Below are 9,177 nucleotides of genomic sequence, written 5' to 3' on the forward strand. Positions count from 1 at the left end.
TACCATTATGGGGTCCTTGGAAGCCTCTTGGATTGAGGTTTCCCATGTACAAATTTCAAGCAAGCAAAGCAGGAACAAGCAGGAGGGTTTCTCATGACTCTGTTACCCACTCTTTCTCCTAATGGGAAAATGACTCAGAAATTGTTGATGTTTTGTCTAAAAACCAAAAATGGACTTCTTTTCATTTTTTAAAAGGTTTTTAGCAAAGAAAAAAAAACCTTTTATGCCAGAACCCCCAAAATGTTACACACAATACTGCTGAAAAATGAAAAAATGTTCAGAGAAAACCAGAAAAAAACTTTCGGATTTGGCAACTGGAAAAATAATCCCTTGTATGTATACCCTCCACCCCAAGTTTTCCTTTCAAAGGGGTGTGGAACCTAGGAGTCCTGACTCCCACCACCCTGCTCTCCCAACTAAACTACATTCCCCTCCCAGAACTAGAGAGAGAACCCTCCCAAGCCAGTGCACCTGCCCTCCCTAGCTCCTAGCCAGGGCTTTTCGGAGCGCCCCTTTCACATCCTTGTTCCTCAGGCTGTAGATGATGGGGTTGAGCATGGGGGTGACAATGCCATAGAGCACAGGCAGTGCCCGGTCCTGCTCCTGCGAGTAGGTGGAGTTGGGGCGGATGTAGGTGAAGATAATGGTGCCAAAGTAGAGGCTGACCACAGTCAGGTGGGAGGCGCAGGTGGAGAAGGCCTTGAGGCGCCCTTCCCTCGTGTGGATCCTGAGAACAGCCATCACAATGTACACATAGGACACCAGTGTCCCCAGGAAAGAGCCCAAGATCACGGCACCCCCAAAGGCAAAAGTGACAGCCTGGTTGGTCTGGGTGTCGGAGCAGGAGAGCTGGAAGAGCGGGGGAATGTCGCAGAAGAAGTGGTGGAGGATGTTGCCCCGGCAGAAGGACAGGATGGACATCAGGGATGAATGCACAGCCGAGTTGGTAAAGCCCATGGTCCAGGCTGCTGCAGCCAGCAGGGCACACACCCGCCGGTTCATGAACGCACCGTATTGTAGCGGGTGACAGATGGCCACGTAGCGGTCGTAGGCCATGACCCCCAGTAGCAGGCACTCGATCCCCCCAAAGGAGATGAAGAAGAACATCTGGGAGAGGCAACCGGCCCACGAGATGGACTTGTCCCGTGACAGGTAATTGGCCAGCATCTTGGGCACGGTGGAGCTGGTGTAGCCGATGTCCACCATCGAGAGGTTGACCAGAAAGAAGTACATGGGTGTGTGAAGCCGGGAGTCGAGGCTGACCAGCAGTAAGATGAGCATGTTGCCCATCAGGGCCACCAGGTAGATGGCTGTGAAGACCCCAAAGAGGACAAGCTGCTCTGCTGGGTTGCTGGAGAGACCAAGGAGGATGAATTCGGTCACTGCGGTGTCGTTCTCCCTCCCCATCGGCTCCAGGGGGTCCATCCCCTGCAGGCAGAGGAAAGTCAGTGGTGTAAGAGTTGGGCTGAGACATTTACCCTCCTTGTGAGCTGAACTGTAAAGAGTGAGGGAAAGTCCCTACATGGTCATAGCAACCTACACTAACAGTGGTGGGTGGGAAAGGATCTGAAAGGGAGATGGAGACTGAATTGGCCCAAACAAAAGGCCTCCTGGTTTCCTTCAAGGCCTGTGACAAGCTCATGTCTGGGAAACGAGAGGGCTGTTGGGCCAGAAATCAGTTAACCTAAATTGTGTGTTGGAAATTGGGGGACAAATCAGTGGGGGAGGGACCATTCTGCCTACCACTCCCTTCAGGGCCCTTCACGAAAGGGACTCGGGGTGGGGGGGATAAGGAAGAAGAGATGGGGGCTACTGGAGTGAAATTCACCATCGTGCTGCTCCCCACCCCATCCCTGATCCTGAGAGATGTCCTGGCCAGCCCAGGCCAGAGAGAGGGACCCAGATGACATCGTCATCTGGATCGACTTTAACAACAGCAGCTCCCACAACAGCAGATCCAGTCCGTCTCAGTTCACTTCTCTCCCCCCCAAGGTTCATTATCACCAGCACAGATACCATCTCAGAGACTGGCAGACAAGCCGGATTTCCTTCCCAGACTGTCCCGGCACAAGGGAAAGAGAACTAGGGGGGTTGTGCAAACGACAGCCGGATTTAATGCTTCACAGTTCAAAGATTTGGGCTTTTCCCCTCCTTTCCTGTGACGTTAATCAAAGGTTAAGGGATGTTTTACGACATGTTTGCCATGGCACGAGCGGGGGGAGGTCTCTGGGTCCCAATCCCTGCCCCTCGTTTCACACTGGCTAGTGCTGGACAGTGATGGGCTCTGTTAGCACCTTGGCCCATTTACTCCACCTACATTCACACAACAGGGGCCACCAGCAGAGAGCTGGCGGGACCCTAAGGAGACCGAGCCTGCATTCCCAGTGCTGCCACACAGTGACTCAGGACCAGACCTGCAGAGATGTTTAAAGGCCAGATTGCAAAGGCATTTGGGCATCTAATGGGATTTTCAAACCACTGAGATGCCTGCACCATAGAAATCAAAGCGAGTTAGGCACCTAGATGTATTAGAAACTCTGACCTGGCACCAAAACACTGTAACAAATGCAGCCTCTTATGCCCAGTTGGAACAAAAAAAAAATTGGGAAAACTTTTTTCCGTGAACATACATGTCATTTTGTCCAGACCAACCAGTTTATTGGCATTGGAATAGTTCCAACAAAAACTATCACTGGGAAGGTTTCTTTGCCTCCAGGTGGGAAATTGGGGTGACAAGGAGATGCCATTACAGCCAGGGAGTTAGGGTACTTTCCTAGGGTGGAGGAGACCCAGCTGCAAGTCTGTGCTCTGTCTAGGGATGGAACCTGGGAGTCTTGATTCCCAGCCCTCCAACTCTAAGCTATGAGATCCTACTTCCCTCCTGGAGCCAAGGATAGAACCCAGGAGTCCTGGCTCCCCATCCCTCCGGCTCTACCACTAAACTCCCCGCTCCACCCCACCCTGAGCCAGGGCTAGAACCAAACCTCATTGGACCCCACTCCCCTCTGAACGCTAGCTACGTTATAATAGGGCTTAACAGAGAAGCCAGTTCTTCATGTTCTCAGTGTTGTTGGGAGGGAAGTGCCTGCAGTGTCCAGACCCTGGGTCTGTTCTGGTGCAGCAGAGAGCTGGGGGTTCCCGGACTAGCCTGGATGACTCAGGGGTCTGATGTGGGGGGAAAAGGGGTATAGCAGGCCTGATTGATCCCGGGGTGTGATGGGGGGGCAGAGAATACCAGATTAGAGGGGCTGATGAGCCAGCCTGGTACATACCTTCCTATGGCAGGAAATTGATCTGAGATATGAGTTTGCAATCCTCAGCCCATCCACTGCAGGAATGGCCTGGTTGCCTGGTGCCTGCCTCACTGTCTCTCTCCAGAGCTCATCTGCCATCCTATCCTGACAAGAGCTTTGGGCAGCAAGCACCTCCCTGCCCCGCTCCCACCAACAGCCCAGCCCCTGCTCTGTGCCCAGTGAGAGAGACAGCCCAGCTGAGGGCTGCTGGGATCAGCAGATATAGCAGAGCCGTCTCCTGGGGAATCATCCTTTGTGCCTTACCGACGTCACCGATTCCTGGGGAGGCCAATTTGCCGTGTACAACCAGCATCCTTGGCCATGAGGAAAAAGACACAGGATCAATGCCCATCTGAAACCAAACCAGAGCCAAGCCAGAAAAAAGTCACAGTGTTTCACCCTCAGGTCCCCTGTTTACAGGTGTTGTGTCTTAGGAACTTCTGGGCCAAGTGACTCCAAATTTGCCCCACTTACCATAGCTCAGATGTGAAGGAGACACGGCAATTTTCTAGGCAATGTGATTCAGCATATGGATTTTAAAGTGCTGAGAAAAATCAGGTGTTAAGCAGGGAGCTCATGTCAGCCCTTAACTAATTCACACTGGCAGACTCTTAGCTGGGGGAACTGAGATTTCAGAGGTTGATGATTAGCCACTTTCCACATTGTGGAGGGTCACAAGGCAGCACTGGGCTGAGCTCTGCCTTAGCCTCGCTCTAGGGCAGTTCACAACTCCTAAGGTCAGACTGTCCACTGGTGGGAATCAGGGTCATTTCACCGAAACCACTGGGAATTGGGTGTCTAAAGCCACTTGGCAGCTCTGAAAAACTTCAGCTGGCCTGTTTAAGGCCAGTTCAGCAAAAATAAACTTTCTCTCCTATAAACTGGTTTATTTTTAACTAAATGTATTTTAGTTGAAATATGGGAGTTCATCAAAAATGAAAAAAATCATGAAAAAAGTCATTTGGGATTTTTTAAAGTTTTCTGAAAATGTTTCAAAACACAAAAGTATTATGAAAATTCAGACAATTAAAAATTATTTGAAAATAAGAGAGTAAAAGGTAAAAATTTGGAGAAAGTAAGAAAACAAAATCCTTTTCACTTATTTGTTTTCCATTGAAAAAAATTGGGAAAACAGTAGAAAGTGAAATAAAATTGTTTTTTGTTTCCTTCACTTTTTCTCACTTTTTTAAACTGAAAAAATGTCAAATAAAATGAGAGTGAATGCTACCGTCAGAACTTTTTATACTTTTTTTCTTTCTTTTACTTGGAAAAAAAGTTGAAAAGAATTTTTTCAAATCCAATAATGTCTTTCTGAAGGAAACAAGACAATATCTGTTTCTTTTAAAAATAAAGAAAATGGCATTTTTAATTTTTTTGGGGGGTGGGAACTGTGAGGGGCAGGGAGTGAAAATTTTCCAAATTTGTTCATTTTCTTGCAAAATGTTGCATGGAAAAATGGATTTTGAGAAGTCCTGCTCTAGCTAGACTGAACAACTTCTCTTGCTGTCTCTCGGCCCCATACAGATTCTGCACTGGTGTAACAATGTCTGTTAGGGGTGTGATTTCACTGTGCTTAGCCAGCAGGCTTGGGTTTGGGGGCCTGCTGCTTTTCCCTGATGGAGTTGAGGATCAGTGAATTCAGTGACTCACATGCAACCTCCTTACCCCAGGCTGATTGATTTTAACAGTAAGAACAAAGCATTTCAAGAAAGCTGTTTAAAACCACACAGTCTGTCTCAGACAAAGCCATCCCCTGGTTTGTTGGGCACCTAGGCAGGCCGGGCTTATTCAGATACACCCAACGGATTCCCGCATGCCAGTCTGGTTCCCCCAAACCAGTTTCTTGGTTGGGAGTCCCTTTGGAAACCCTCCAGTCCTTTAGTTCTGCTGCCTTCCTGGGCTGTTGGCTGATGAGGTCAGATTTCTCAGCCAACAGTCCAGGCATGGTCCCTTCCTCACCTTCCAGTGTTTGCCCAGGACTGTCCCTCACTCTTCCTGCTTGTTTGTCCATCCATCCCAGCAGAGTTATAGGGTAAATGCCTGGCAAGCATGGCCCCATGGAGCACCCAGCCCTACATCTGCTCCGTGTCCATCCCACAAACTCAGCCTGCGGGCAGCTGTCCCAATATGGAGGTGCCTTATGCTGGTGGAGCTCATTCCTCTTCGCAAAGGGAGATAGCTACACCAGCTGGGACAGTTCTCGGGGTGCCCAGGGCTGTAAGTCCCCTTGAAATCCCCTTGCCTCCTGTCAAGGTTCCTTCCCCACTCTGAACTCTAGGGTACAGATGTGGGGACCTGCATGAAAACCTCCTAAGCTTACTTTTACCAGCTTAGGTTAAAACTTCCCCAAGGTACAAACTATTTTACCCTTTGCCCTTGGACTTCCACTGCCACCACCAAACGTTTGACTGGGTTTACTGGGAAAACGTTTTTGGGAATGTCTTTCCCCCCAAAATCCTCACCAAAACCTTGCACCCCCCTGCCTGGGAAAGGCTTGATAAAAATCCTCACCAATTTGCATAGGTGAACACAGCCCCAAACCCTTGGATCTTAAGAACAATGAAAAAAGCATTCAATTTCTTACAAGAAGAATTTTAATAGAAGAAAAGGTAAAAAGAATCACCTCTGTAAAATCAGGATGGTAAATACTTTACAGGGTAATTAGATTCGAAACATAGAGAATCCCTCTAGGCAAAACCTTAAGTTACAAGAAAGACACAAAGACAAGAATATTCATTCTATTCAGCACAGTCTAATTTCTCAGCCATTTAAAGAAATCAGAATCTAACGCATATCTAGCTAGATTACTTACTATGTTCTAAGACTTCATTCCTGTTCTGTCCTTGGCAAAAGCATCACACAGACAGACAGACCCTTTGTTTTTCCCTCCCTCCAGCTTTGAAAGTATCTTGTCTCCTCATTGGTCATTGTGGTCAGGGGCCAGCGAGGTTATCCTAGCTTCTTAACCCTTTACAGGTGAAAGGATTTTTCCTCTGGCCAGGAGGGATTTTAAAGGTGCTTACCCTTCCCTTTAATATTTATGACACCTCCCATGAGAGGGAGACCTACCTGGGTGCCAGCTCCCCAAGGCCACCCAAACAACCACCTCCGGGCTCTGCCAGCCCTCACTCCTCCGGGCAGGTTAGCATTAGGTGCACCCCACTCCACGAGCCCTACTGGAGTGTTCCCCTGCAGCATCCAGCCCCTTTTCCAGGGGACACTCACAGAAACACCTCAGCTACTGTCTCCAGGGAACCATGCACACCCCAGGTTGTCTGATTCAGCTCAGCTCTTCGGAGAATTCTGCAGCTCTGAGAGCTAGTTATGGGGGAAACAATCAGACGTTTATTGTCAGAGATCAAGATTCAGGAGCTAGTGACTGAGGCCAATGAAAACAGAAGGCCATGTCAAACAAAGTCTATACATGCATCCTGGAGTCCAGACCTAGATGACTCCTACCCCAAGCCTTGGGTAGAGTGTCCAACCAAGGCTGGCTGGGATCCCGGTCTCACAAATGCAAACGCGCTGTCCGATTACAGCCTAAGTGCTGAATAATAGGGGGCTTTTCTTGTCCCACAGCTGTAGATCAGTGAAAAATCATAATCTGCTGAACATTATTGTCCTGAAAAAAGAAAAGGAGTACTTGTGGCACCTTAGAGACTAACAAATTTATTAGAGCATAAGCTTTTGTGAGCTACAGCTCACTTCATCGGATACCAAATGCATCCGATGAAGTGAGCTGTAGCTCACGAAAGCTTATGCTCTAATAAATTTGTTAGTCTCTAAGGTGCCACAAGTACTCCTTTTCTTTTTGTGAATACAGACTAACACGGCTGCTACTCTGAAACCTGTCATTATTGTCCCGGCAAGCTATGTGTGGCAACATTGTATGTAAAGTTATAAGATTCTACTCTATAACACTGCTCTAACATGTTCCACAGTTAGAAGGGTTGGCCCAAACCAGTTTTTCAGGGACAAAGACATACTGGTACCCCAGGACAGGTATAACAAAGTCAAGTGGTCTATCACTTAGTTAAGTGACCATTCTTTGGCAGGAAGAAGGGTGTGAGTGATAACTTTACATATTGGCAATGAAAACAGCTAGAAGTCCATGTAAACAGACTGGCTGTCACCTGAATCCCAGCTGGAGATAACCCTCAAAGAAGGGAGAAGGATATAAGAATGGAGGACACACATATCACAAATCACCTCTCTCCCCCAATCTCTATGCACAGCAGCTACAATGCTTGAAAAACAAAGGAAACATCTTTGAACTGGGGAAGGAGTTTTAGCTGGGAGGCTTTTCAGCCAGTACAGACCTCTATAAGCTTATGGGGAGATTAAACCTTTTGCTTTTAAGTTCATTTAGCTTGTTATGTTAGGGCTTTAGCTTGCATTTTATCTTTTTATTTGCTTTGTAAGCAATTCTGACTTTTATGCATCATTACTTGTAATCACTTAAAGCCTATCTTTCTACAGTTAATAAACTTGTTTTTATTGTTTTATCTAAACTAGAATGTCTTTGGACTGATGTGTTAGGAATCTTCACTTGAGATAACAAGGTTTGTGCATATCATTTTCTATTGATGAACTGGTGGACTTCATATGAGCTTGTATAGTCCAGTGGGTGCTGGGCAGTAGAAGACATACATTTCTGGGGGAAGATCTGGGAATTTGCTGCTATCTCCCTGTATGTAATTAATAAGTGACTGGCTATAGCACTCACACAGTATAGCTGGGAGTGATTTTGCATGCTAGAGGCTGAGAGTGAACTAGCCAGGAGTGGAAGATAACATAGCAAAGAAGTGTAAAAGGTGACCCATGCTGGAGTATTGAGGGAACACAGCCATCCAGCAGTCCAAATTGTACCCTGGCGAGTGTCCCACTGAGTGACTAAAACATATTTTAAAAAATGGGACTTTGGCTTGTAAGTAATTTAGTTGATTTTAATAGGCAGCAGGTTTAAAACAAACAAAAGGAAATATTTCTTCACACAATGCGCAGTCAAGATGTGGAACTCTTTGCCAGAGGATGTTGTGAAGGCCGAGAGTATAACAGGTTTCAAAAAAGAACTAGATTAATTCATGGAGGATAGGTCCATCAATGTCTATTAGCCAGCATGGGCAGGGATGGTGTCCCTAATGTCTGTTTGCCAGAAGCTGGGAATGGGCGAGAGGGGATGGATCACTTGATGATTACCTGTTTTGTCCATTCCCTCTGGGGCATCTGGAATTTGCCACTGTCGGAAGACAAGAAACTGGGCTAGATGGACCTTTGGTATGACCCAGTCTGGCAGTTCTTATGTTCTTATTTTGAAAATTTTACCTCTCACCTTTTAAACAATTTCCCATGTTAGAAACCTAGTGGGCTCCTTTATGGAATACTGATTCCTCTTGAGGGAGTCTCTCAAGGTGTCTTTGACCTTCTTGTTCCTCAGGCTGCAGATGAACGTGTTCAATAATGGTGTCACCATGGTGTTCTGTACGCTGGCCACTTTGTTGAGGTCCAAGGAGTGGCTTTTCCTGGGTTGGACGTAGATGAAGATGGAGCTGCCATAAAAGAACATCCCCACAATAATGTGTGAGCTGCTGGTGCAGAAGGTCTTCTGTCGGCCTTTAGGAGAGGGGATCCTGCGCTCTGTAGTGATGATGAAGGTGTAGGACACCACTGTCACTAGGAGAGAGCCCAGGAGAAGCAAGGCTGACACAGAGAATTCCCCCACCTCGATAGTCCATGAGCCAGAGCAGGAGAGCTTGAGCAGTGGCATCAGGCAATGAAGGGGTACATATAGGTGAGGAGACGATAGTCAGCCCAATGCCATGATGAGGAAGTTGCCCATCAAGGTGACCATGTAGGAGCTAAGGAAGGCTATGAAGAGGGGGCC

General features: G+C 47.4%; 1 protein-coding gene across 3 annotated transcripts; it reads right to left on the reverse strand.

Annotated features, from left to right (window-relative positions):
* Window positions 1-480: 480 nt before the first annotated feature.
* Window positions 481-6,347, reverse strand: LOC119842138 (olfactory receptor 1020-like). 3 transcript variants are annotated; one of them, XM_043495770.1, is made up of 2 exons: window positions 6,339-6,347; window positions 481-1,395 (listed from the first exon to the last, which is right to left on the reverse strand). In XM_043495770.1, exons 1-2 carry the CDS (start codon window positions 6,345-6,347, stop codon window positions 481-483), a joined length of 924 nt encoding a protein of 307 aa, XP_043351705.1. The 3 variants fall into 3 exon arrangements, with proteins under 3 accessions (XP_043351705.1, XP_043351704.1, XP_038225984.1); XM_043495769.1 differs by lacking the exon at window positions 6,339-6,347 and adding an exon at window positions 2,195-2,205 and having other exon boundaries at window positions 481-1,399; XM_038370056.2 differs by lacking the exon at window positions 6,339-6,347 and having other exon boundaries at window positions 481-1,425.
* Between the last annotated feature and the right edge of the window lie 2,830 nt (window positions 6,348-9,177).

The sequence above is a fragment of the Dermochelys coriacea genome, chromosome 13 (assembly GCF_009764565.3).
Source record: "Dermochelys coriacea isolate rDerCor1 chromosome 13, rDerCor1.pri.v4, whole genome shotgun sequence".
Classification (NCBI taxonomy): Eukaryota; Metazoa; Chordata; order Testudines; family Dermochelyidae; genus Dermochelys; species Dermochelys coriacea.

Bases quoted from the DNA above. Each gene is read 5' to 3' on its own strand.
- LOC119842138 (XM_038370056.2), bottom strand. From the start codon at position 1,425: ATGGACCCCCTGGAGCCGATGGGGAGGGAGAACGACACCGCAGTGACC.